Source organism: Vulpes lagopus, chromosome 10 (genome assembly GCF_018345385.1).
Source record: "Vulpes lagopus strain Blue_001 chromosome 10, ASM1834538v1, whole genome shotgun sequence".
NCBI classification, from domain to species: Eukaryota; Metazoa; Chordata; class Mammalia; order Carnivora; family Canidae; genus Vulpes; species Vulpes lagopus.
Genome location: NC_054833.1, coordinates 59,023,405 through 59,049,975, shown reverse-complemented (window position 1 = coordinate 59,049,975; position 26,571 = coordinate 59,023,405). Strand labels below are relative to the sequence as shown.

Sequence of the window (26,571 nt, the reverse complement as noted above, 5' to 3'; positions counted from 1 at the left end):
TCGTCTTCACGGTTTCTATTTTTTATATGAGAAATCTGTGCAGAAGGTTAAAGACCTAAATGATACGATGGAAGGGTCATAATGACAAGCAGGAGTCCTCTGGCTGCCTCCTGGTCCTGCCTTTCCGTGGCAAATTCTTTTTTAAGTATTTCTCTTCTTATGTCTTCTGGCAGCTGCCTCTGTATCTTTGAATATTATACTTAGGCTAGTTTTTTTTTTTTTTCTTTTCTTCTTTTAAGTAGCCTCCACCTCCATCACAGAGCCCAATGCAAGGCTCGGACTCACAACCCTGAGATCAAGACCTGAGCTGAGATCAAGAGTCGGTCTTTTAACTGAGGGAGCCACCCAGGTGCCCCCTTAGGCTACAAATACATATGTATGTATTTTATTATGCATTACATAAAATATATGTATTTTATTAAATATTATTAATATACATTACATATGTATATACACACAAATCTGCAGTTTTAAAATTGTTGTAGTTTTAATCTTTTTAATTAAAAAATTATGGGATTCCTGGGTGGCTTAGCGGTTTAGCGCCATCTTCAGCCCAGGTCCTGACCCCGGAGTCCTGGGATCAAGTCCCACATCAGGCTCCCTGCATGGAGCCTGCTTCTCCCTCTGCCTATGTACTCTGCCTCTCTCTCTCTCATGAATAGATAAATAAAAATAAAAATCTTTAAAAAAACAAACAAAAAATTATGAAAAGTCTCGAACCTAAGTAAAAGAATCCTATGGTAAACACCTCTAGGCTCGTCACATTTTTTTTTTTTTTTATTCATGAGAGACACAGACACAGAGAGAGAGAGAAAGAGAGAGATGCAGAGAGAGGCAGAGGGAGAAGCAGGCTCCCTGCAGGGAGCCTGATGTGGGACTTGATCCTGGGACTCCAGGATCATGCCCTGGGCCGAAGGCAGGCGCTAAATCGCTGAGCCACCCAGGGATCCCCGCCTGTCACATTTAACAGTTGTTCACATGTTGCTATTTTTAATCTCATTGCCTTGGGTTTGGCCAAAGTATCTCAAAGGAAGTTACAAACTCATGAAATTCCCAGCCTCAAGACTTCATGATGCTTCCCGAGAACAAAACCATGACATTTGCCACATGACCATGACCATAACCCCATTATCACACCTAACCACAACTTTGTCTTTCTTTTTTTCTTTTTTAATAATTTCCCTCTTTTATATGTCTTTTCATAAAGAGTGAATCCACATCAAAAGGAAGGAAGCGTACACACGGTGAGGCATCCGGCTTCCTCCCAGTCCTGGGCTGCCCCCCACCCCCACCCCCCTTGCTGGCTGCTGGCTCCAGAAGCTTTCCAAACAGAGCCCGCCAAGAATAAATACAAGCTCCGTGAAGGCAGAGCCTTGCTCGCCTGCTCAGTCCTCACACATAGAAGAGTGCCTGGCGCTCAGGAAGCGCTTCATGCCTGCGTGGATTTTTTTCCATGAAGTTAAATGCTGGCACATTACTAGTCATTTACTATTTTTTTCCCTGTCTCCAAGTCGGTGCTCGTCAAGCTGCCTCATTCTCTTTAGCAGCTGCAAAAAGAATCTTGTGAATGACTGAACCATAATTTATATAACAAGTCTCTTTCTGATAGACATGTGTGTCTTTCCCACATTTTCTATTATTAACAATGCTGGGACGGATGTCCTTGTACGTGCGCAAGCACATCTTGACACTGCTGTTTCTTTTTCGTTTACGTGGTGAATAAGTCGCTCAAAAATTCAGAAGGCATGAGCGCCTGGACAGCGTCCCAACCCTGCCCTCCATCCGCCCTGCTCCCTCCTCCAGGTAGGCAGTGTGACCAGCTTCTTGAATATTCCTCCAGAGGCATCTTGTGGACACACAAGTACATTCCACACGGCTGTTTCCTGATTTCTCCATTCGAAACTATTTTTATTACGTCGATGCTATGATGGAGGCAGGTGTCACCCCTGACCCTCCACACCGCCACCTGTTTCTCCCTGATCCTACTAGGTTTTTGTTTTGTTTTTTTAAGATTTCACTCTTTATGTATTTATTTGACAGAGAGGAGGAGGGTCAGAGGGAGAGGGAGGGAGCAGGGAGCCCGATGCAGGGATCGATCCCAGGACCCTGAGATCATGACCTGAGCTGAAGGCAGATGCTCAACCGACTGAGCCACCCAGGCGCCCCCACTCTTTATTTTGTTTGTTTTTTTAAAGATTTTATTTATTGGGCAGCCCCGTTGGTGCAGCGGTTTGGCGCCACCTGCAGCCTGGGGTATGATCCTGGAGCCCCGGGATCGAGTCCCACATCAGGCTCCCTGCATGGAGCCTGCTTCTCCCTCTGCCTCTCTCTCTCTGTCTCTATGAATAAATAAATAAAATCTTAAAAACAAAGATTTTATTTATTTATTCATGAGAGAGACAGAGACACAGGCGGAAGGAGAAGCAGGCTCCCTGCAGAGAGCCCAATGCGGGGACTCCTTCCCGGGACTCCAGGATCACACCCTGGGCTGAAGGCAGGCGCTAAACCACTGAGCCACCCAGGGATCCCCCCACTCTTTATTTTGTAAAGTACTCTACACCCAATGTGGGGCTCTAACCCACAACCTTGAGATCAAGAGTTGCACACCCCTCTCCTACCAGTTTTAATGCTTCTACTGTTGTTACCTTTGTAATGCTGAAGAACATCTTCAAACCCTGTTTTACCTTATCTACTACAGAAGCATTGCCCAGTCTCCCCTGTTCCCCCACCTTTTTGGTCATCTTTTTATTTTTACATGGTCGAGATTGATAACAATGTTCCCACTCAGAAGTCACCGTCTTCTCTAGGTCAACCGTAGTGGCCCAATGCCACGAAGAGCCCCAAACGTGCCTGTGACCAGGGTTGCTGTTGCATGCACCTGGTGGCTGGCTGAGCCACCTGCAGGTCACTGCACACGCCATGCCGATTGTGAAGTATTTTCCTATTGAATTTCCTTGTGGGAATTCTTATCGGTTGGATCGGGTCTCGGGTCTCGTAGCTCTCTTGCAGGGTTGAGTTTGTTGTGGCTTTTCATATTCCTTGACCCTGTCTTTCCACCCTTCTACTGACTGTCAGATGTTGATTGTTTTTAATTTTCCCGGAATTCTTTCTTTTTCTCTGTTGGTGATTTTTCTCTTACCGTCCTCTTTTTTTTCTTTTAAGATTTTATTTATTCATGAGAGACAGAGAGAGAGAGGCAGAGACAGGCAGAGGGAGAAGCAGGCTCCCTGCAGGGAGCCCGATGCAGGACTTGATCCCAGGACCCCGGGGTCACAACCTGAGCTGAAGGCAGACACTCAACTGCTGAGACACCCAGGGCCCCTCTTACCATCCTCATTCTGCTTTCTGGGTGTAATTTCTTCCTTAATTACTCTCTGATGATACCAATTTTTACCTTCAGTTTGCTTAAGTGCTTCTCCATAACCTGAATGATCTCCGGGTTTATTTTTTCTTCTGGGGCCATGCTTTGCTACAATTCCTAATCGTGGCCATGCCCTTGTATGCTGGAAGACTTCTCCAGAGCTTCACACACTCCTTCTCCGGGGGACATGTGTGGCTGATCTGAGTGGTGAAATCAGGGAAAATAAGCTAGAATGCTCAGCCGAGCTCAGCCCCTTTCCACTCTGGCCCCCAGCATTGCCCAAGACCAGGAATGTGTGTCTGATGCCCAGGTCGTGTCTAGCAAGGCCACTCACAAACCGTGTCAGCCACGTCCTCCCACATGGTCTCTACAGGGGATCTTCTGGCCAAACCCCTTTTGGTTTATTTTCCAGTGTGTTTAGAATCCCAGGAGTAGAAGGCAGCTGCTCAGCTTGCTCAGATTCCTCGAGAGTATGTGTGCAGACTCGGAAACCCACTGAGAGGCTTTGGGCGGATGAAGGGGCAGCATGTCACGCGCACACTTTGGGATGTGGATGCAGACGATTTGTACGGGCTCATATTAGGCCGGGTGGGTTTTTGCACCGGTACAGTTGGCTTCTTTTTTTTAAAGATTTTTTTTTTTTTAATTTATGAGAAACACAGAGAGATAGAGAGGCAGAGTCACAGGCAGGCTCCATGCAAGGAGCCCGACGCAGGACTCGATTCCGGGTCTTCAGGATCACGCCCCGGGGCTGAAGATGGCGCTAAACTGCTGAGCCACCAGGGCTGCCCCGGTTGGCTTCTAACAGCTGTCGCAGGGTGATAGGGGGGTACGAGGAAAGCCGTCACCTCAATATTCTGACCTTGGCAGATGACGGTGGCTTTGTCCATGGGTGGGTGGTGGCTGTTTTTGGAGAAGCACGACTGTCCCACTGTGAGCAGTGAGAACCCGTCAAAGGAAAGATGTGGGCTGCAGAGGTGGGTGGCCTCCCGATGAAGGCTGCCATGGCTACGGCACAGAAGCCACCTGCCCCGAGTGGCTCGCAGTGGGGGCGGGGTATGGAGGCTCGAGGACAGCGAGGACAACATAGGACGTGTGTGGTTTTCCAACAGTAAGATGATGTGATCTGTGTGCGCTACGGGTTCTAGCTTTCAGTGGTGATTGCCAGGCCTGCGTGGCGCTAGGCCAGCTGTGTCGCTCTTCAATTTCTTTGCGTTCAGGGCTAAGGAGGCAATCGTGGCAGATGGATCTGAGTCCACGTGGTCTGTCCACAGGCTTGTGGGCCACCAGGATTCCGTTTGGGCTAAGATTCCAGGAGACGCAGGTAGGGTAGGCAGCAGGTGGGTCTTACCTATGCCTAGAACACTTGGGGCACTCAGATGAGGAGGAAGGCTGTGCCCTGAGATGCAGATGGCAGAGGACCGGTGCCCTGCAAGGCATGGAGAACATCTTCATGCCACTCGATTCTATGCTTTCTGATGGGCGATGGTGGATCTGCAGGGGTAAATCTTGTATTTTAACCGTGATAACTGCCATCTCCAAAAAGTACATACAGACGTATGGATTTCCAGCCTGCCCTCGATGCAGCAAATGCCTTTTGGTTGGATGACATCTCATATTAATGTCTTGTGGGAGGCTCCCCCAGTTTAAGTTCACGGTCACGGTATCCTGATAACTGACACACTGGTGGAGCTAAAAGCAGGATTTTCTCCATGAATCCTCCCTCCGGCAAACACCGCTGAATTTTTACTGTGGTCTCTGGGGCAACAAGAACGGCTGGTTCCCAGGAACATAATTTTATCTGGAAGTCATGTATGCCTTATTAACTCCTCCAATTTTTTTTTTTTCTCAAATGCTGCTCACAAGAGACTTGATTTGGAACCGCTGCAGCCTCTGAGGCCCTGCAGGCATGTCGCCCGGTTCCAGCGCGTGACAGCCCTGGCCGAGGCTGAAAGAAATGGGCTCTCCTCCCCATGCTAGGAACCCCTCGGCTGAGACTGAGCAGAAGAAACTGGATGGTTTGGGGACTTTAACTTGACAGTGTTGGATTCTAGATTTTTAACTCTCAAAAGCAAGATAATTTGATTTCAAATTTTAATTGGTTTGGACTCTAGTTCACATGAGGATGGGATCTTTGAAATGTAGTGTCGTTTTCTCCCCGCCCCCCAGAGTTATATTCAAATGTGTGGACTTTCGGGATCCCTGGGTGGCGCAGTGGTTTGGCGCCTGCCTTTGGCCCAGGGCGTGATCCTGGAGACCCGGGATCGAATCCCACGTCGGGCTCCCGGTGCATGGAGCCTGCTTCTCCCTCCGCCTGTGTCTCTGCCTCTCTCTCCCTCTCTCTCTCTCTGTGACTATCGTAAATAAATTTAAAAAAAAAATGTGTGGACTTTCTATGGATTATTCATACTATTACAGCATTTACCGCTGCCACACAGTCTCCCTGCACAGCCTGTGACACGCTGGGTTGGGTGGGGTGACCAGACGTAACTGGGATGGGCAAGGGGAGAGAAGGCCAGCATTCAGCCCTGGGTATACAGTAGCTGTCTTGAGGTCGATGAGGAATCTGCTCAGATCCATTTCAGAGCCTTTTGGGGCAATACTAAGCCAGTGGTTTGTAACCCCGGCTGGGGGAAAAGAGGTTTTCAGGGTTCCCAAGCAAGGGAGTCAAGGTTAAGACTATGTACTCAAGATCTGAATCGATAAGCCATATAGCTGAGGTCGGGCCCTCTTTGCAGACCTCTGGGTCCTAGAGCTAGGGCCGGGCCCTCCTACCGTGGCTGGCTCTGACAGGCTTTCAAAATGCTGATTTCTGGGCTCTTGCCAAGTTGTGCCCTAGCCTGTCTGGGGTGGGGCCTCAGCACCGTGTCCGCATGGGTGAGGGCAGGCAGGCCGGACATGTGGCTCTTGCACTTCAGAGCCTGTCCAGGAATGGAAGGGAAATCTGGGGTCCTTGTCTGCTTCCTCTTATCAGTTAAGGGCTCTCAAGGGACCTGACACTGGGCACCCTACGAATGCTTGACTGCTCGTCCAGCACCTGATGTTGGCTGGTGACCCTGCAGGCCCCACTTTTCACATGTCAAGAGAACACTTCCTAATTATTCATCCTAGGATATGAATCATCCAGGGGTGAGAAACCTTTCCAAATAAATCTCCATCTCTGTGATTATTCACTTTCATTAGAGAGAGGAAAGGAGTGGCTGCTCTGAGAGGGGCTGGAAGGTGACACTGCCATGGGGAAGGGCGGGGAAGAGGGTGGGGAGGAGCAAGTGCAGGCAGGAGCAGCTTGCCCAGTCTGGGCGGCTCTGCCCCAACGAATCAGAATGGAAAGAGGCCCCACGGGCAGCTGCCCCTCTGACAGCAACTTCTGTCCGAAGCGGGGAGAGTGGGGCCTGGGGCCAGGAAGCCTGGGCTCTAGCCCCGCTCCAAACCTGAAAGTCACTTTGTTTCACTAAACCTTGGGGAGGTCCTCATCCCATTCCAGGGGGTTAGGCCTGCATGATCTTCATTGGTGGTTTCTGGTGAAACATTCTGAAATGGTAGGACCAGCTTTGGATCCATAAAAACTTGGAACTGTGCTGTGGTTAAAGCTAGCGTCAACAAAGTTTGAGGACCCACAAAGATCCAAAGCTTGGAAACGATGAATATCTCCATCAGAAAGGGCAACGGAGGAGCAAATGCACCCTCCTGCAGGGTAAGAGGGAAGTGCAAGCACATGTGCCCACACAGAAGGAGCTTCCATGCACAAGACGGGAAGGCCTAGAAGCTGCGTGTATAATGTGGAAAAAATGACAAAAATGTGCTTATGTAAGCATGGAACAGCACCAGACGGATAAACACGGAGTTGTAAGGAGGCTGCTTTCCAGGAAGGGGAGCTGAAGGCGTGAGGGAGGCTCCTCGCTCGATTCTCTATATAGCTTTGGAAGTTCACAGCACGTGGATATTAAATCCTCTTGAATCAGGGTAGGAGGCATACAAAGAGAGGGGAAGAACTCTGAGCTCTTGACACTATCATTCTGCGTTCTGTCTCGTGGGAGGAGCTCGGCCCCGTGTCTCCTAGGAAGGCACCTGGGAGTTTGGCCTGCGCCACAGGGCTGTCCCCTCTCCCTGCAGCCAGCCAGGCACACCCCCACTGCTCTGGGCCTCCACTACCATGCTTCACTCCTGCCTGGTCCCCCATGTCAGCTACTCTATCTCCAGGCCCACCTCCCCAGGCCACAAGAGCTTGCCAGGCCAGGGGTCAGTGTCTGGAGGGGCTCCCCCGGGGCAGTGCCTTTGCAACCCACTGCCAGGGACTCTGTTCTCTGAGCCAGGGCAGCCCGTCCCAGAGGGCACAGGGTGGGGGGTGCACGGGACAGTGAGGCAGAGGTGGCCGTGAAGATCCCCAGAAATCGGGGAGGGGCTGCTGTGGAAGGGACGGGCTGAGGCTCACCTCCCGCAGCTTCTCCTGGGCCTCGGCCAGCGCCGCCTGCTTCTCCTGCAGCTGTGCCAAGGCGGCATTCATCCGGATCCGCTTGGGCTCCACCACGCGGTATAGGCGCCCGTACAGCTGCGGGTGGACAGCCAGGCTGTGGTGGCTGCCTCCCCACTACCCCATCCTAGGCCTCCCACAGCATCTCCCCCCACCTTCCACTGCCCGGGGGCTGCCCGCTCACCTCCATGGCCCGCACCCACATGCACAGGGACTTGGCGGCCAGCGACACCCGGCCGATGATGTCAGGCTGGAAGTCGGGCTGGGCGCAGTAGGCCCCAATCTTCTTCAGAACCTTATCTGAGATATTGTCTTTATCAAAGTGGATCAGGGACTTGATGAAGTTCTGCTCCCCTGGGGGGGTGGAAAAGGGGGGCCTCAGCCTGAGTGCCTAGCAATTCCCAGGCGTGGCTGCCAAGGCTGGAACGTCTGACTTCATCCCGACATCCCCCCGAACCCCCAACCTTGCTCCATCCCTGAAGCCTCCAAGCTGCCAGGACCTTCACCAATCTCCCTAGCTCCATCTGCCACCACTTTCCTTGGACACTCTCAGCTAAACCCCCCACCCGTCCCAATATGCACACACGTGCACACATACGTGCACACGTGCACCATCATTTCTACATGCACACACTGACATTTTAGGGCAGGGCTCACCACCAATGGCTTGCAGGCTTCATTCTACCAACACTCTGGTTTCACATTTTCTGATTCTCGTCCCTTGGGGGCCCCCAAAGGCATTGCTGTCTTTGGATTCTGACATGTGTTCCTAAATCTTTATAAAAAATTCTTTTTTTTTCTTTTTTTTTTTACATAAAGATGAGTTGTTTTCTGTTACTTATGACCAAAGAATCTTAACTGCTAGAAGTCTCCTCCTTTGTACCAGGCTCTATCTGCTCTTGCGGGTCAGAGGGACGCCTCACTGGTCTCTGACGCACAGCAGATGATTTAGGAAGCGTACGGTGAACTGGTGTGGGTCCTGCCGTGGCTCTCTAGCTTACCTAGCTGCCTCTTGGCCTCTGCCCAAGTGGGCTCGTTGCCACGGAGAATCATGACTGCCTGCATCACGATTTCCACTTGGGCGGGGGGCCGTCCATAAGACTTGATCTCCCCTATATCCTTCTTGTTCAGGGACTCCAGGGCCTGGGCAGAGGGACTCACTTAGGGAGTAGGGCCAGAGACGACTCAGGTGGCAGGACAGGTCCCAGCTGAGGCCTGCCCACCTCTTCCCACTTCCCCTGGGACTTGGAGGGCGAAGAAGACTGGTCCCATTCCCTCCCCTGGCCTTCCTGCTCTGATACCCGCATGGCTTCTTCCAGGGCTGGCAAAGCCTCTTCTAGATCCTTCTGGGCATTGTCAGCCAGGGTCTGGCACTTGACTTCCTCGATCGCAATCTTCTCACTATTGGCTGTGACCGCCTAGGGACAAAGAGGACAGGGTTTCGTCTTCACTTCAGGCAAAGGTGGGAGCCAGTGTTCGTGGAAGTGATGAAAATGAGGAAAGGCATGAGGACAGTCACTGGGCAACTGGGAAGCCCCTGCCGTGGGTGCTGGTAGTGGTAGGGTGGGGAGTGTGGTGGGGGGCAGGGCCAGGGCACGGGGCTCCCCACCTTCTGCTGCTCATCCGCTTCTCGCTTCTGCTGCACGATGATGACCAGGTACTCCTCACACTGCTTCTGGAACTCAGCCACCTTTTTCTTGGCATCCTCCAGCTCCAGGGACATCACTTCGACCTTCTCTCTGGTTTCATCGATCTTAAACAGTCCCGTCCGCAGCTTGTTTGCCTGGTCCAGCAGCTCCTGCCGCTTCTCCCCCAGCAACCTGGGGTGCGGAGGAGAGGGCACTGGGGATGCTGGGCCCCCAGAATGAGGAGCGCCCCGGATGGGTCCCCATCTCCCTTTCTTTTGCCACCACTGCCACCACCACCATCGGGTCTTTATCATTTCCTGCCTGAATCACTGCTAACAGCTTCCCAGCTGGTCTCCCTGCTTCCAGACTCTCATCCCTCTGGTTTATTCTACCTGCCGCCGCTGTCAAAGCAGTCTGTTAGATGCTGTTGTCCTCACACCCGCTCCCTCTGTGAGGTGCTCCCCACTGCTCCCCGCTTGCAGTAAGCAGGGGCTGCAGCAAACCAGCAAACACAAGCCTGTCCCCAGGGGATGGCCACCCCTCATCTCCACCCCGTTTTTCCCACATGGAAAGGAACGCGGGCTTGATGTTGACCCAATTTCTGATTTTTAAAGAAAAGCTGGAAATCTGGATTTTTCTAAGCCTCCCATGTTGTTAAATGCTAGCAACTTATTCAAAAAGTTTTCAACACTGTACAGGCCAGAAAAAAAAACATCTATGCAGGATTATTTTCTGGATGAAGTGAGAAAATGTGTGCGAAGGGCTCAGCACAGTGACTGGCAACTGGCCACCTCGGTGCCCAGGGAAGGCAAAGGGCTTTATTTTGCAAACTGTGGGACTGCCAGTGCCTGGAATAGTGCACGGCATGTAACAGCTGCTCAGAAAGTATGTTAAGCGGATAAGCAGATGATCATCATTTTTACAAAAGGCTCTTTCTTCACTTTGATGGAAATACTGAACCCAATAAACTAGGTGGGTTTCTTTTTACATCTGTCTTATATCTTTGAAAGCAAATTATTGCTGTGTCATGCACATGAAAAGACACTTGATTCAGCTTAAAAAATGAATATATGATTCTCAAGAGCAGTGCCAAGCTTAGAAGACATGAAAGGCAGAGGGGAGAGGACTGGTCTCTGTCTTATTGGGCGGATATGGCACTGGCCATTGTGTGGTGCTTGGAGAAAGAAACGTCATGGCAGAGAATGAGGACAGAGCAGAGAGGGTGTAGAGAGGAGTGCTGGCCTGAGGGCCCTAGAGAAGGCCATGGGCCTAGGTGGCACCCTGGCTCTCATTAACTCCTCTGATGGAATGAGACACCCATATCTGGGCCTCTCCACCTGGGTGCCTGGGTCCTCGAGCCCCTGGGTCCCCCGCCCCCTGGGCTGGCTCCAGATATTTCCCATCCCATCATTCCAGCAAGTTCCCTGGGCCTCCCTGTCCTCCACTCCCCTTCCTACTTCTTGTATCCAGATACGAGCTCTAGGTAGTTGGTGGGTGTGACGTAGTTGTGTCTCCGAAGCTCCAGCAGCATCTTTTGAGAGTACTGTGCCACTGACCAGTGCATGGTGACGAAGATCTTGGCCACCTTCTTATGGATCTGAGGCCCGAGGAAAGGATGGGGGATGGACAAGGAGTGAAGGCCAATGAAAACCGGATGTGGGAGGGGGGCCAGGGCTGGGTGCAAGGCAGGGAGGGCTCACGTTCTCCTGCGTCCCCAGGTCCACTCCCACAAGGTACTTCTCAGCCACCTCCAGCAGGGCCTCACGGGGCCACTCTGAGAACCAGTTGATGGTTGTGCAGTTCACCAAGGCCGGATACTGGCGGATCCAGTTCCTGGGGAGGGGTTTTGAGAGGCAGTTAAGCCCCTCTGGGGAGGCAGCCTCCTCTCTTGGCCTCTTCACAGGTCCATCCACTTTTCAGGAGCCTCAGGGTCCCATCCCTGTGTCCTGATCCCGTTCCCCCTCAGAGCTAGCTCAGTGTGGGATTTAGGAACAGGTTCTGGCTCTAGCTGGGGATCTTGGGCAGGTGTGCTAACCCTTAGAACATCAGTTTCCTCATCTCTAAAATGGGAGTAACAGGAGGAGCCTGGGGGGGCTCAGTCGACTGAGCATCTGACTCTTGAGTTCAGCTCAGGTCACGATCTTGGGTCGTGGGACTGAGCCCTGCATTGGGCTCTGAGCTCAGCATCTGACTCTTGAGTTCAGCTCAGGTCACAATCTTGGGTCGTGGGACTGAGCCCTGCATTGGGCTCTGCGCTCAGCGTGGAGTCTGCTTGAGATTCTCTCCCTCTGCCCCCCACACTTGCTTGCTCTTTTGCTCTCTCTCTCTAAAGAATAAATAAATAAAATCTTTTTAAAAATAAAATAAAATGGGAATAAGAGGAATACTAACCTGGGTTGTTACTGGATTCAATGAGGTGACACATATAAAATAGTGCAGCACCCAGGTGCAATAAATACACCACGTACCACAAACATAAAAACACAACATGGGATCCCAAATTGCCTTTCCCTACAATTCTGTTTCCCTCCTCCTTTCTGCTGCCCTTAAAAATTGAGTCACACCAAAAATGGATCAACAGAACATGGTACGTATATATAATGGACTATTATTCAGTCTTACAACAGGAAATTTTGAGGCTTTGCAGCATGCTACAACAAGGAAGAACCTTGAGGACACAATGCTGAGTGAGCTAAGCCAGATGTAAAGACAACTACTATATGATTCCACTTACATGAGCTATCTAGAGGAGTTACTTGAAGAAAAAGAAAGGGGCTGGTGGTTGCCAGGGGCCGGGGTGGGGGTGGGGAGTGGCGTGGAGGAAATGAGGAATTATTCAATGGATATAGAGTTTCAATTTTGCAAGATGAGAAAGTTCTAGAAATAGAAATCTGTTGCACAATGATGTGAATATGCTTAACAACACTGAGCTATATGCTTACAAAATGGTTACGGATGGTAAATTTTATGTTCTTTTGTTTTTGTAAAATCACAATTAAAAATTTAAAAACAAAACACAAAGCAGCAGCAACAAGGTAATCTAGTCATTGGAAAAGGGAGTGGACACCTCCTCTGTAAGCAGCAGGAGCTCTGGAAAGAAGGGGAGGTCTGGGGAGAGGAGCTGGGCCATCCAGGGCAGGAGAGCCCGGATCATGTGGGAGACTCACTCGTGGAAGGCAGGGCCACCCTCCCAGAAGAGTGGGGGGCCAGGACAGGGGGAGGGAGAGGCTGTCACCAGAGTCACCTGAAGGGGTCGCCCACAGGGCTGAGGCAGAGCACGATGTGCAGATTGTTCCGCACACGCTCAATGAGGTAGGTGAAGAGGCTGTCCGAGGACTGGGACACCTGGTCTGCCTTGGCCTGCTCTGCGATAAGCATCTGGATCTGCACCAAAGCCACACGCGCACTCACAGGGCTGCGCCACTTCCAGTAGCAGAGCCCTGGGAACCAGGGTAGGGGGGACGGCAGGGGGGGCAGGGGAGCACCTTCAGAATAGCCCCCCTGCCCCAGGGAAGGGACTTGGTGGGGGGATAGAGGGGGCAGGAGGGACGTGGGAGGGATGGAGGGGGAAGGAGGGGTGTGGGGGGAGATGGAGGGGGAGGGAGGGACGTGGGGGGATGGAAGAGGGTGGCAGCTCCTTCCTCAAGAGTGAGGCTGGAAGCAGCTGGAGGGTATGGAAGGGCTGGTACCTCTTCGAATTCATCAGTCTTGTAGAGGTTGGGGACTTCGCCCGAGCTCAGGATGTTGTTAATGTCCTCCAAGAAGGACTCGTCTGCGATCTGGGTGTCCACGAAAAGGAAGGATGTGGCCTTGAGCTCCACTCCCGCCTGGCGGTACAGACGTTTGATATCTGGGCCAGAGGTGGGAAGGAGGAAGGGGGGATAGGCTGACTTCAAAGTCGCCTTCCACCCCCAGCCAGCACCTGGTAGGCTAACCGCCTGTCACTCTGGGCCTCCCCGCTCCCTGTTCAGGTCACCGCAGGAAGTCAGGCAGCTGACCTCGCTCCTGCCCCCAAACACCCCCATCACCTCCACCCCCCAGCCCAGGAGCCCAGCTATACCTTCTCGGAACTCCTGCTTTCGGTAATGCTTGGTGACCTCGATCTGGAAGGTGATGTACTCGCAGATGGAAGAGGCCAAGCGGGCCAGGCTCTGGCGCCCGCTGCCCCCAATGCCGACCAGGAGCATGTTGCCACGAGGCTGTCCAATGACTCGCACGATCCGTGTGACTGGGGAGTCGAGACAAGTGCAGTGAGGTGGCCAGGCCACCTCCTGGGACCCCCAGGCCTTAAGCTAGAGACAGGGATGCCTGCAACTGAAGTCGAGGGACCCAGGGGTGTGTGTGGGGGGGCCTGGTGCCTAGATAGCTGCGCCACTTGGAGCAGCCACCCCGTCTGTAAGGCACCACCCTCAAGCAAAAGCTGTCGGGCCAGAAGGGAAGGCAAGTCCCTAGCCTTGCAGGGGCACAGCTGGCCATTGGGATTCCGGGATGGGGACGCAGGCGCGGTGGCTCACTGTGCTCTATGGCCTCACGGAAGAGTACCAGTTGCATTGGCACCACAGCAGGGGACAGGTTGTACTCCTTGAGCGCCGTCTCCATGGCTGCCTTCAGTACCCCCAGGTCCGTCAGGTCCTCATATACCTTGGGCTCCCGCATGAAGTCCCCTGGGCCGAGGGAAGTGGGGCTCAGATCTCAAATCCCAGCCTTCACCCCTCCCCTCCACCATGGCCCCAGCTCTGCCCCCAGGGCACCAGCTCACCAAAGATAGGGGAACGCCTGCTGGGACAAAGATTATGAAAGGTGAGGTCAAAGAAGGAGCCCAGCTTGTCGCTGATGATGCCCATGAAGGCCTCCATGTCTGTTGCATCCACCAGCCGGTCAGAGAAGACTCTGCAGGGAGGGAGTGGGCTGAGACCTGGGGACACAGAAGGGCAGCGGGCAGGGGCGGGGGGCGGGGCACAGGCATTGCACCTGAAACACTCATGGATCCAAAGTCTTGTGATGCTAGACTTGGTGTCGTGAAAGTCCTTGTTGGCTCTGAGCATGCCCTGGAACACCTGGGGAAGGGGTGTGGCCAGTGGGTGGGCGACGTAGAGGCCCTCTAAGGCTCTAGGGGGAAGGGGCAGGCTGACCTAGGGGGGGTACTGAGCCTAGAACCCCCCCCCCCCCGTGAGGGGAGGGAAGGCCTCCATCGAGGCAGGGTGAGAGGCACCAGGCCAGAGTGTCACCTTGGAGATGTCACGGAGGTTGAAGAGGTAGTGGATCTTGGCGGGAGTGGGTAGGAAGCGCTGCACCACTGTGTTGTACACGTCCAATGTGGCTTCGGTCACCACGTTCCCGATGGGCTTCACCTCCTCCTCAAAGTCCTGAAGCTTCTGATTGATCATGGTGCCAAATATCTGGATGATCTGGGACTCCTAGGAACAGGCCCCCATACTCACCTCCTTCCAGCCGCCGCTGGGACCCCAATGAGGGGAGCACAGTGCCGGGGTGAAGGGCCACTCAAAGGGGCACCAGAAAACCCCACAGGATCAAGAGAACTAATGTTTGTGTGCAAGATTTAAAAATCACAATCAGGGCAGCCCAGGGGGCTCAGCGGTTTAGCACTGCCTTCAGCCTGGGACGTGATCCTGGAGACCTGGGATCGAGTCCCACGTCGGGCTCCCATCATGGAGCCTGCTTCTCCCTCTGTCTGTGTCTCTGCCTCTCTCTGTGTGTGTGTGTCTCTCATGAATAAATAAATAAAATCTTTAAAAAAAAAAAGTTTAAAAAAATAAAATAAAAAAATAAAAATCACAATCAATGCAGGATATCCACAATGGACAAATCCCAATATATTATATGCAGAGGGCTCAGGATTGTTGCTGCTTCCTTTTGCCTTGGGCTCTAGTATTGCCAACAACTCTCGGCGCCAAGCTCATGTGTGTAAAATCGTGGTGCTTGTTCACCATGAATTTTTGGCATCATCTGCTTTCATGTTGCATTAAAATGTAATTTATCTTGATTCCCGAGGCTTTGGGGGGGCACCCCTGGGAGCCTTGCTCACCTCCCCAATCCTGGCGCTGTTCTGGGCTGCCAGCTGTAGGATCTATCTTCCTTCATCTACTTGGGCCCCCTGAGCTATCTGCCCACAGGGGCCACTGGGACCCTCAGGCTTCACATTCCAGAGATTGTAGCTAAAGCTTGCTTCCTGTAGCTTTCATGGCTCAGGAGAAGCTAGGGCTCCCACAATAGCAGCCTTCCCCCCACAACCCATACACACGTCTACTCAGGGGTCTCCCGGCCCCCCTGGATCTGCCCCCTTGTTCTCTGGGACACAGGTGATTTTGCCTCTTACAGTACCCGCCTCCCCCCATGGCCCCCACTGCCCCCTCACTGTGGGGAAGGTCATGTTGATGATGTTGAAACGACTCTGCAGCCTCGGAGAGATGACAGTGCGTCCGCCCCCGGGGGGACCCATGGCGGCCATCAGGAACATGTCCTGGGGAACAGAGATGGTCAGTCGGGTGGGAAGAGACAGGGGAGGGAATAAGGAGGGTGTCAGAGGAGCCGGAGGAGGGGAGTAAAGGGAGTGAGGATGCGTAGAGGGGAAGAAGGGCTGGGACAGAAGGGTGCAGGGAAGGTGAGGGAAGGAAGGGATCGGGGTCATTTCCTTTAGAATTCTCAAAGCATCATATTTCTTTGTCATTCACTATGATCCATGTACCAAAAACAGAAAATACAGGTAAAGTTAAAGAATATTTTCTAGCCTTCACCTTTTTCTCCTTTTCTTTGTGTGTGTGTGTGCACGCGCATGTGGAATGTGTGTGTGTTCTTTCTCAGAAACAGAAGAATATACTAAGTGTTAGGAGAGTTTTTGGCCCCAAGTGCCAGATGGACGGGCCCCAGCAGTGAGGATGGAAGAGTTGCTGCCCATGGATTTCGGAGAAGGAGTCAAACAAGATGCTCAGAATCTCAGGGGAGCAGAGCCTGGCTGGAGGGAGATGCTGGAAACATGGGGGAATGGGGACCCCAGGCACTTGGGCTGTTGGGGGCGGCATCAAGGTTGGCAGGTGAGCTCAGGGAAGGAGCAGAAGGGAGAGCAGAAGATCCTGAGGTCCCAAAGCACAGGGCAGAGTCCCCAAGGAGAGTCGATAATAGGGACGGATAATGTCTGGGTGGAGAGGAACCCAGGTTACAGGATTCTTTCGGGGGGTCCCCGGGCATGGGAACTGACCCTGCCATGGCAGGGAACAGAGGCCTGAAGAGCAAAGTCTTGGGAGGCTTACTCTGATGTACTTGATGGTCTGCTTGGAACGATCATACCAGAAGCCATAGTCGATCCAGAGGCGAATCAGTTCCAGGGGTGGCTGAGACCCAAAGGTGTCCTTGGCTGGCATGTTCAGGTCATCCATAAAGGTGATCATGCTTTTTCCCCCAAATGGCACGTAGACACCCTTGGTTCGCTTCTCTACCCTGCTCTCAATGATGCTCTGCACGTTATTGGATGTGGTCTGGTGGAAGGGGGGGAACAGGAGGAGGGCTGGGGTCTCACAGGAGAAAGACAGGGTTCGGAAGCAGTGTGGCCAGGCCCAGACCCCAAGGGAGGGCCAAAGGCAGGCAGAGCCAGGGTCCCCGGCTGCACACCTGCGCAGACATGTTGACTGTGAGCACCGACCACTGGATGGAGGGCAAGGACTGCAGAACACTCTGGGCTATGGATGTCTTTCCGGTTCCCACGGGGCCCACCAGCAGGATGGGATTCTGGTTGGCCACCAAGGCGCTCACCAGATAGTTGTAGCGAACAGTGTCAACAGTAGGCACCATGATCTTATAGAAGGGGGAGCTGGAGAGGAAGGTGAGCGCTGTCCAAGGGCCCGGGCCACTCCTTTCCTGCTCCCGCTCTCCTCTGCCTCACCCGTCACCAACCCTGACCCCTGCAGAGCAGGCGTCCTCCTTCCCTCCTTAAGAACCCTGTCCTTGCCCTCTAGACCCTGCTGCCCCCCATCCGGGAGCCCCCCTCCCTCCTATAGCTCCCTTTTGCTTCTGGCCACATCTCCCACCAACCAGAGCCCCAAGGCCCGCCCACCTGGGGCCTGCTCTCACTTGGGAGGGTAGCGCCAACTCTTAGGGAGCTTGTCCTCAAAGGATGTCCAGTTCCGCATCTTGGGATCCACGAAGTATTCATACACCGTGTCCTGAGGAGGGAATGTGTGTGAGGCTACCATGGCCTTCATTAGTTCTCCGCAGCCCGGCAGGGGTGCCCACGGCCCACTGGGTGAGAAAGCCGTGTTGGCAGGCTGAAACCCCGGCAGAGCGTGGTTCCAGGGGTACTGCAGGGTTCTGGAAAAATAGGACACCGAGGGGGCGCCTGGGGCCTGGGTGGCTCAGTCGGTTGGGCATCGGCCTTTATCTCAGGTTGTGGTTCCCAGGATCCTGGGGTCGAGCCCTGCATCCCTGGGCTCGACCTGCTCAGTGGGAAGCCTGCTCCTCCCTATCCCTCTCCCTCTTTCCCTCCCCCCTGCTTGTACTGTCTCTGTGTGTGTGTGTCAAATAAATAAATAAAATCTTAACAACAACAACAAAAAAAATAGGATGCTAGAAGAGCTGGGCCCAAGCGTCCTGACCTTATTGGGAAAGGAGCCCTCAATCTCCCGGAGGTAACTGTCGATCTTCTTGCGTCCCTCCTCATCCACGGAGGCGCACACTGACCAGATCATGCTGAATACAAAGGTCAGCTCCACCATGGAGATGTAGTTTTCACCATCGGCTGGGTTCACCTGGATGGGAGGAGAGAAGGGGAAGTAGCCTCCTCTTTCTGTAAGAGATGGGGGTGCGGGGGGTGGGGTTGTCTATCCTGACAGATCACTGCAAGGGCGTGGAGTTCTCCCTTCCTGCTCTGCTTGTAAAACCACGTTGTTGTGGATGACCTGAGATTTAAAACACTGAGGTAAGCCTGAAGCTTCCCATAGCTCAGCAGTCACCCCAAGTCTCCTCTCTGCTGTTCTGTAAAGACACGGCGTCAGGGTACAGTCAGCTGAGTGTCCTGACTCTTGGTTTCATCTTGGGTCATGATCTCGGGGTCGTGAGATCGAGCCCTGCATCAGGCTCTGCACTGAGCAGGGAGTTTGCTTGACATTCTCCCCCTCCCTCTGCCCCTTCCCCTGCTCATGCTCTCTCTCTCGCACTCTCACTCTCTCTCTCTCTCTCAAATAAATAAGTAAATAAAATCTTAAAAAAAAAAAAGACACAGCAGCGATGTCACCACACCATATCTACCCTAAAGAAGCGTCAAAGGCGCTCAAGGAGATAGGTCCAGGGGCATCTGCGGTGTCTTCTTTGTAAGTGCAAAAAATTGGATTTTGTATAAGATACACTGGAGAACAAAGGGAACTCAAGATTTTTCCACACCCCACATCTTCTGTAAGCAGATCACAGATTACTTCTGCAGATTACTTCTGCAGAGCACAGCTGCCCCTGCCAGCTCCTCCTGTGGCTTTCTGAATACTGGACAGGGTATAAGGTATAGATTGTGAGCGGGGATTTTTTTTTTCCTGTACAAATTTGTTAAAAAAAAAAAAAAATCAACTCATTTGAATTACCTTAAAAAAAAAAAAAAAAGCACGACCTACACGTCCACCAGTAGAGGGATGGAAAAATAAAATGCTGTGTTCTGTGGTGGAATAGTATACAGTGGTTATGAGCAATGAAATCAATCTACACGGAGCAACGCAGAACTCAAAACCACATTGCCGCTTAGTAAGCATTTTGCAAATACGCTATGTAACATGATATGGTTTTCAAATACCATATCATGGTATTTGGGGCCATGATAGGGCTTGGGCCACCTATGGGCTTGCACATAAATATGTACATAAAAGTTCTGTAACAGGGATCCCTGGGTGGCGCAGTGGTTTAGCGCTTGCCTTTGGCCCAGGGCGCCATCCTGGAGACCCGGGATTGAATCCCACATCGGGCTCCCGGTGCATGGAGCCTGCCTCTCCCTCTGCCTATGTCTCTGCCTCTCTCTCTCTCTCTCTCTCTCTCTGTGACTATCATAAATAAATAAATAAATAAATAAATAAATAAATAAATAAATAAATAATTCTGTAACAATACTACAAACACACTGCAGTGGTTACTTGTGTAGAGCAGGGGAGGTGGCAGGGGGCAGGCCAGGATTGGGAGGAGAGGGTGACCCAACCAGACTTGAGCTTTTTTATATGAAAATTTTTAACTTTTATAAAGGAAATTAGATTCAACTATCACTTGTGTAATGCAAAATGAATCTAAAAAAATGAAAATTTAAATTTAAAATGGACCAAGTTTGCGGCAGAAACAGCATGTTTGTTTATTTTTAAGTAAGCTGCACGCCCAACGCAGGATTTGAACTTATGACCTTGAGATCAAGAGTCACACACTCCACAGACCCAGCCAGCCGGGGGCACCCCCAGAAATAGCGTGTGTAGACTCCTGCTCTCAACACCCACCCCGAGGGCAGGTGGCAGGTGCTGCTGACACAGGGGGTGTGGAACACACAAGGCTGTCTCTGGGACGGTGACATCTGCAACCTGCCACAGGCCATGAGTAGGAAGCTCTTGAGGATGGGTTCTGAACTCATATACCTAGAACTACAGATAACATGACACACAAGTTGCTGCCAATCCAGAATATTGGATTGGGGCCTAGAATAACCCTCAATCACGAGTCGTAGGTGGGAAACCATATGGAGGCTTTACTGTCCATCACATTTGATGTGGGGTCCTTAGTCTGCTCTTCCAGCTTAGCTCAGCACACAGCTCACCTCACCCCCTCTCCCCTCCCGACCCCACCCTGGCCTGCCCTCCCCAGTACCCCTGTGCCACCATCACTCTACCACGGGCCTTGTTCTGTCCCTTGCCTTCCTAGTTCATCTAGAGAGTTTCAATTTAGATTAACTGTACCAGGAACGGCACATACTGTTGTCCTCTAACTTCATATTAACAGCCTGGTTACCTGGCACTGTCCTTATAAACAAGAGGAACCGTTTCTAGGCAGTGATTTAATCTCAGAAAAATATCTAGTTTTGGTCCTCACCCCACAATCCTAAACTGAACAACATTTTTCCTAAATATCAGTCAGCCTGAAAATTTCTGAAACCCCCTTGTCGGAGGAGGCTGGGGGCTCCGTCCAGCTGAAACAGCATCCCAAGGCCTCCCCTATTCTAAAATTTAATATATATTTTTTGAAAGGATGGAGAAATGAGGAACCAAATGAACTACCCTCCCAAAATAATGGTCAGAGATCACAGTGAGATTTCACTGTGTACGTAATAAGCAAGTCCGAGTCCTGAGTCTGGCCCTCCACGACCGGCACGCACATGCACACGCATGCCCCGCACTGTGCCACCATGGGTGAGGCCACCCTCTGGGGGTCCCTGTTCCACTCATGTATATTCAAACCAAGGCTGAGACACACCATGTCCCGAAGTTGTTCCCGTGAGGTCATGAGCCCTTCCTGCCCTGGCTCTGCTCCAACCCTGCTCACCCCATTCTCCGGTGTGGCCAGGGCTGAGTACAACTTGCAGAGGGAGACAATCCCGCTGTATTCCGGGAGGGGCACCAGCTCAGTGCAATTGTCTTTCTTGAAGGCCAGCATCTTGTTGATGAACTTCTCAAACATGCGCTGCAGGGGCTCCACCTCAGTCTGCAGGCAAACAAGAAGGGTTCTGCAATCGCTCGTCGGCCTCGGGCCACATGGGCTCCTCTCCCTCCCACAGCTCCCTTCAGACCTTTGGCCTCTTATCCAGCCAGGACTGCACATATGGCTTCCAGCCCAGGTCGGTGTAGTCAGTGTAGACCATCCCGCAGCGGGAAACTGTGGCAGGAGAGGCCATGGCCAAGTTCTCCACTTCGAACACAAGAGACACCTATGGAGATATTTTGTCGAGCTTCATCTTTCCCACCACTCGACCCCCAGTGAGAGAAACACCCAGACGTCCCAAAATGTCTCTATCCAAGTGCCAGGTGTGGCAGGATGAATAAAGAAGGAAGGTTTACAAACGACTGGCTTTTTAAAAAGAATTTAGGGCTCTTTCAAGGTCAAGCTTATGCAAGACCACTCTCTGGCTGCACCAAGTGGATGGATGCAGCCCGAGAATCCAGAACCCCAGGCAAACAAGGGAAGGTGGTGTCCCCGCAGGTCCTTGGGGTCTGCATCACTGTGCACAGGGCTTCCTGGCACACAGTTGTCCTCACAGCCGCTGGGATACTCTCCCTCAGCCACAGGTCTCTCTGAATCCAGGTGTTCTCTTCACCCCTCCCCCAGAACCTTTCCCTCTGGGGGTGCCCCTGCCCCCCTACCAGCCCTGCTGGGTCCACACCTGCTCAGGCATCGCGATGCGCTCCCCATTGATGAGGGTGAGGACTTTGTTGTCGTCCATGACCGAGTTCATGCTCTCGATCCACAGCGTGTCCACGGGGCCGTCGAAAAGGATCCACTTCTCGTCCGGCTTCTCATCTTGGCAGGAGGAAGATGGTCAGGAAGCCAGACCTTCTTTCCCCAGATACCTCCCCCTCCACGTCCCACACATTCATCTCCTCAGGGATGTGAGCACGTGCCTCCTGGTACCTCAGCACTCCCCAGGCATCTTGCCCCCAAATGTGGACTTCCTAGCCCCAGACCATCCCCCCACCCACCCCCAAGACTCAGGCACCTGCCCTGCCCACCCCATGGCCCTCTGGGCACCTGCGCATGCTGTCCGCATGACGCTGGACAGGACGCCATCCGTCCACTCGTTAGTGTTGAGGTCATATTCCCCATACAACTCCCCTAGGGACAGCGCCTTTGGGTTCAGAGGGAACTCCTAAAGGGACAAGGGGGTGGGGTGTGCGTTGAGCGGCTGGCAGACACCAAGGCCAAGGCCTCCGTCTACTTCCATCCCCACCATCTCCATTTGCCCTTGGGTCTCCCATCTGTCCCAGAAACCCCTCCTGGCCCCCAGCCCTGCCCTCCTGGACCACACTGTGCCCCTGGTCCCCGCCCCCCCCAATACCCCCACCCCGCCACCACGGTCTGCCCACCCAGCTGGCCTCTGCCAGGTGCTTCACTGTCCCAGCTCAGTACCCTGACAATGTTGAAGTTGGGCTCTCCGGCGCGGCACAAGTTGGACAGGGAGGATTGGAGGACACGCCACGAGGTGGTCTTGCCGCTGCCTGTGCAGCCCACAATCATGGTGGAGTGGCGGGAGTTCTTGGTCTCATACAGCTGGATGACCTTGGTGAGGGTGAACAGTGTGCTCTGCAGGCCCATGTCATGGATCTCCTGCTCGATGGTCTCCCGCAGCTGAGAGAAGTGAAAGTACACAGACATGGAAGAGAAAGCCAGGGGCCGAGAACGACTCTCAAACCACCCCCTGCCCGTTGCCGCCATCCGGGGTGGGGGGTGTCACTTTCGGGCTGTTAGAAACGGCTCCAGAGCCCCTGAGCTCCAGCCACCACACACTCAGGAGCAAGCCAGCCCACTGAAGGGCAGAGACCCCAAAGGGCCTGCTCTGGGCCTCAGTGTCCTCCTCCACTAAATGGGAGTGATGAGGGCGCATTCCTTGTCAGGGTGTTGTGTCATCTCCCTGCTTTCACCCCCTCCCACCCCAGAATCTTTATTCTTTCTTGGCAGCTTAGTGACCCATTTACAAGGATATATTCTAACCAGTACATTAGTGGTTTCGAGTGAAAGGATCATCCAGGGTATCTAAACCATTGATCCACCAGAGAAGATAATTCCTGTACTTTGGAGAATCGTCCTCCCTCCCACCCCTTCGGTCCTACTGTTCTGACACGGCTCCTGCTCTGGCAACCTCTCCACACCCCTGAGGAGGGTAGTAATGTAGAGGCAGGAGGGATGGGTGGGTGCAGAGAAAGTAGGAAGGCTCTGGGGGCTCCGTAGAGTCAGAGACCCGCTGAGTCAGGAGCGTGGGGGCCGCAGCGAGAGTGCGGTGTTGGAGTAGGTCTACATGGTTTCGTGGATAAGGAGGCCCGGCCTGTGGATGGAACAGGGCCTGGGAGCCAAGCATCCGGCACCTGCACCCACATGCCCATGTGAGGTTGGCGAGGGTAACGAGGAGCAAATACCTTGCCGTAGTCAATGACAGGCAGCTCAACGTTGGGGAACAGATCTTGCACGATGGCATTGAAGAGCGGCACGTCGCCCGAGGTTAGCTTGGCAATGTTCATGTCCCGCATCGAGAGCAGCAGAACCTGGATGGGGAAAGACGAAGACTCCGGCCTGAGGAACCAGGGCCTGGGCACCCACCAGGCCCTCCCTCTGTAAAGGGCTGAACAAGGCACACACCCGAGTGAGTTGTCAGCGGTATGACAGGCAACGTGGGGGACAGGCAGAAGGGTGGGGGGGTCTTGATCTGGGGAAGGGATTTGCAGAGCTTTGGTGGAGGCACCAGGGGACCAGTGACTGTGAAGGGTAACCCCCAAGGGCTGAGGCCCCGATCTACCTCTTCATCAGACAGATCCGGTTGCAGGCGGCGCTTCTTGCCGGCGTAGCGCAGGAGGGACGTGAGGGCACGCAGGCCAAAGTCATAGTGGTCCTGCCTGGAGAGCTGCTGCACAGCCAGTGAGTAGAGTGTGTACACTTTCTTGGCCAGAATCTGGGGAAGGAACACAGAGGGGGAAATCTCGACCTCCCCAGCAGCCTCCTGCCTCCACAGGGACTATTAGCAGCCAGCCCTGGGATGCAGGGTGGCTGGCTGCAACCTGTGGACAATCCCAAGGAGAAGATGTTGGGAATGGTGGCAACACGGATCAGGGACTTGGCTGAGGGGAGGCCTCCGCACCCCATGGACAGCAACCAAGACGTTCCATGGAGGACAGGCCGGCTGTGAGGCTCCTGGGGCGCCTCCGTCTGGGAGTCACCGTGGAAGGGAAGCAAGATAATCAATGCCAGGACATCGCGGGCATACCTTACAGTTGCCAAAGCCCTCCCCAAAGAGGATGATCTCTGCGATAAGAGTAGAATCAGGCACCACCATGGCGATGGGGCGGAACATGGATTTCAGGTTATCCGGCAGCTCCGTGCGACCAGCGTAGCCTGGAAAACAGTGAGTTTATTTAGAACCCAGACCACTCCCCACAGACCCACTTCTCACTCGGCCCTGTTCTCCCCAACCCTAGTTTGCCCCCTGCCACCCCCCTTCCTCAGCTCCAGCTCCAGGCTCTCCCCTCCTCGGGGGGGTGGGGGGGCCCTCGGTCCAATCCCTGGTCCTCTCCTTCCTTTCTACGTGGCCCTGTTTCAAACTCAGATCACAGAGCTGACAATCTCCCACCTCTCCGAGCACGTGCATAACTCACGGCAGCCCGTGTCCTCACCACCCATCTCTCTGACTCTTTCATTTCAGTACCTGAGCCCCTTCCCGTTGGCCCCACAGATCCCTCCCCGGGGCCCGTCCTAGGGAGCAGGAAGGAGAGCGCCCCGGCTCTGCATTCTGTGGAGATCCCTCATGTCTGCAAAAGGGGTGGCAGGTGGACCAGAACTTAGGGAGCAGGTCTAGCAGGGGGATGGCAAAGTATCCCAGAGGACTGGGGTGGGTGTAGACACAAATGGTTATCGACCCGTTTAGGGCAGCCAGGAAGACTGCCTCCCCTCCTCCAGAAAGTTGGATGTTTACCCTCATATCATGCTTTATTGTCCTTAGCCACCTTCCACTTGGGCTAAACATGCTTCCCTGGGAGGGGGGCGGCACGCAGCTGTTTGCCCTGGACACCCAGTTCTGCTCCCCACCCCGTACCAGGGTTCATGGTGATAAAGATCCCACAGGACCACACCAGGTTTATTTCAAAGCCCTCAAAGTAGAAGCGGGTGAGGCTGGCGGCCAGGGCGGACAGGATGGACAGGATCTGCTGGGCCACCACTGACAGCACCTCCACGTTGATGCGGTTAAACTCATCAAAGCAGCCCCAGGCGCCGGTCTGTGGATGGGAGGCAGAGTCGCTGGGGCCAGAGAAGTAGTGGCCCCTCCAATGGGGAGGCACTGGGAACCCTGGCTAGCATAGCCTGCCTGAAATGTCCTGATGGGTGTGGGGGTCTCTAAAACATCTGTGCTCGGTGGGGTAGAGGGCAGTGGGGTGGCACGTAGCCCCATGGCAGTCTATGGCCAGAACTTCCTGGCCAGACGGGACAATCTCAGAGAGTGCTAGAGCAGGTGCGGGCTGGGAAGAGCCCAGAGTGGGGAATTTGTGAGCACAGAAGCCTGTGCCCTAAACCGGTTGATATGCGTTACCTCATTGAGCCCTGACATCATCTTTCAGGTTTTCAAATAAGCAGAAATTAAGCCTGAGCGAAGCTCCAGGAGGCACAGGGACCTGAGGGGATGACCTGAAGGATGAGGTGGTGGATGTGACAAAGCAGGGAATTGCACTGGGTTTTAGCTGACCTTCTGGGACTGTACCATACATATGGGGCCTCTGGGTTGGGGTTCGGGGTACGGACCTGGGCCAGGCCTGAGTACATCCTGCCCATGGACTTATAATCCAGGCCCTCGGAGCAGTTGACCACGATGACGTATATGCCAAGCGCCTTGCCCAGATCCTTGACGGTCTCCGTCTTGCCTGTGCCTGCAGGACCTTTGGGGGAGCCCCCCCGATGCAGGTGCAGTGCTGTGGTCAGCGTCATGTAACACCTGCCAATTGAGGGCAAGAGTGGGTCAGACTCCTAGCAGCATCCCCACAGCATCTGCCGCCCTGCCGTGCCACCGTGTCACCGCACCCAGCCCACCTGTCTGTCAGGGGGGTGATGACGAGCCGGCCAGAGTTGCCCAAGTACTCATAACTGTACTGGAACTGCGTGTTGGTCTGGCGGATCATACAGTCGTCCAGATCCTGGAGAAACGGGGGCGGGGGGTGCTTGCAGGAGCCAGAGGGCACGAGCAGGGGTTCCGTTCAGACTGCAGAGGGTTCATGGCCCAGATGGACAGTGGATATCATGCTGCACGACCCCCCTCCCCAATGTACACAGCAGCTGCCCGCAGTCTCTCTGGGCCCAGTCAAGTGACAGTCACAGTGGGCACCACCAAAAGAATGATTTGCTACTCCTGATCCAGGAGACGAGGATCCTCCTAGGATCCTAGGTTAGGGTACCGTGGTGGG

The 26,571-nt window shown here is 53.6% G+C and overlaps 1 protein-coding gene across 1 annotated transcript in view; it reads right to left on the bottom strand.

Annotated features, from left to right (window-relative positions):
• DNAH2 (dynein axonemal heavy chain 2) overlaps nucleotides 1-26,571 on the bottom strand; it is an 87,983-nt gene that overhangs the window by 16,761 nt on the left and 44,651 nt on the right. The window contains exons 34-63 of the mRNA XM_041770369.1: nucleotides 26,201-26,304; nucleotides 25,916-26,105; nucleotides 25,215-25,395; nucleotides 24,390-24,517; nucleotides 23,925-24,077; nucleotides 23,548-23,673; nucleotides 22,544-22,762; nucleotides 22,166-22,283; nucleotides 21,801-21,937; nucleotides 21,210-21,347; nucleotides 20,966-21,124; nucleotides 18,067-18,219; nucleotides 17,546-17,637; nucleotides 17,087-17,285; nucleotides 16,729-16,953; nucleotides 15,837-15,941; nucleotides 14,689-14,877; nucleotides 14,432-14,517; nucleotides 14,220-14,350; nucleotides 13,975-14,124; nucleotides 13,521-13,688; nucleotides 13,150-13,310; nucleotides 12,705-12,844; nucleotides 11,161-11,293; nucleotides 10,918-11,057; nucleotides 9,442-9,652; nucleotides 9,134-9,250; nucleotides 8,834-8,975; nucleotides 8,017-8,186; nucleotides 7,794-7,910 (exon numbers count right to left, since the gene is read on the bottom strand). Coding sequence (XP_041626303.1) covers nucleotides 7,794-7,910; nucleotides 8,017-8,186; nucleotides 8,834-8,975; nucleotides 9,134-9,250; nucleotides 9,442-9,652; nucleotides 10,918-11,057; nucleotides 11,161-11,293; nucleotides 12,705-12,844; nucleotides 13,150-13,310; nucleotides 13,521-13,688; nucleotides 13,975-14,124; nucleotides 14,220-14,350; nucleotides 14,432-14,517; nucleotides 14,689-14,877; nucleotides 15,837-15,941; nucleotides 16,729-16,953; nucleotides 17,087-17,285; nucleotides 17,546-17,637; nucleotides 18,067-18,219; nucleotides 20,966-21,124; nucleotides 21,210-21,347; nucleotides 21,801-21,937; nucleotides 22,166-22,283; nucleotides 22,544-22,762; nucleotides 23,548-23,673; nucleotides 23,925-24,077; nucleotides 24,390-24,517; nucleotides 25,215-25,395; nucleotides 25,916-26,105; nucleotides 26,201-26,304 — 4,482 coding nt within the window. The remainder of the gene's footprint in view (nucleotides 1-7,793; nucleotides 7,911-8,016; nucleotides 8,187-8,833; nucleotides 8,976-9,133; nucleotides 9,251-9,441; nucleotides 9,653-10,917; nucleotides 11,058-11,160; nucleotides 11,294-12,704; nucleotides 12,845-13,149; nucleotides 13,311-13,520; nucleotides 13,689-13,974; nucleotides 14,125-14,219; nucleotides 14,351-14,431; nucleotides 14,518-14,688; nucleotides 14,878-15,836; nucleotides 15,942-16,728; nucleotides 16,954-17,086; nucleotides 17,286-17,545; nucleotides 17,638-18,066; nucleotides 18,220-20,965; nucleotides 21,125-21,209; nucleotides 21,348-21,800; nucleotides 21,938-22,165; nucleotides 22,284-22,543; nucleotides 22,763-23,547; nucleotides 23,674-23,924; nucleotides 24,078-24,389; nucleotides 24,518-25,214; nucleotides 25,396-25,915; nucleotides 26,106-26,200; nucleotides 26,305-26,571) is intronic.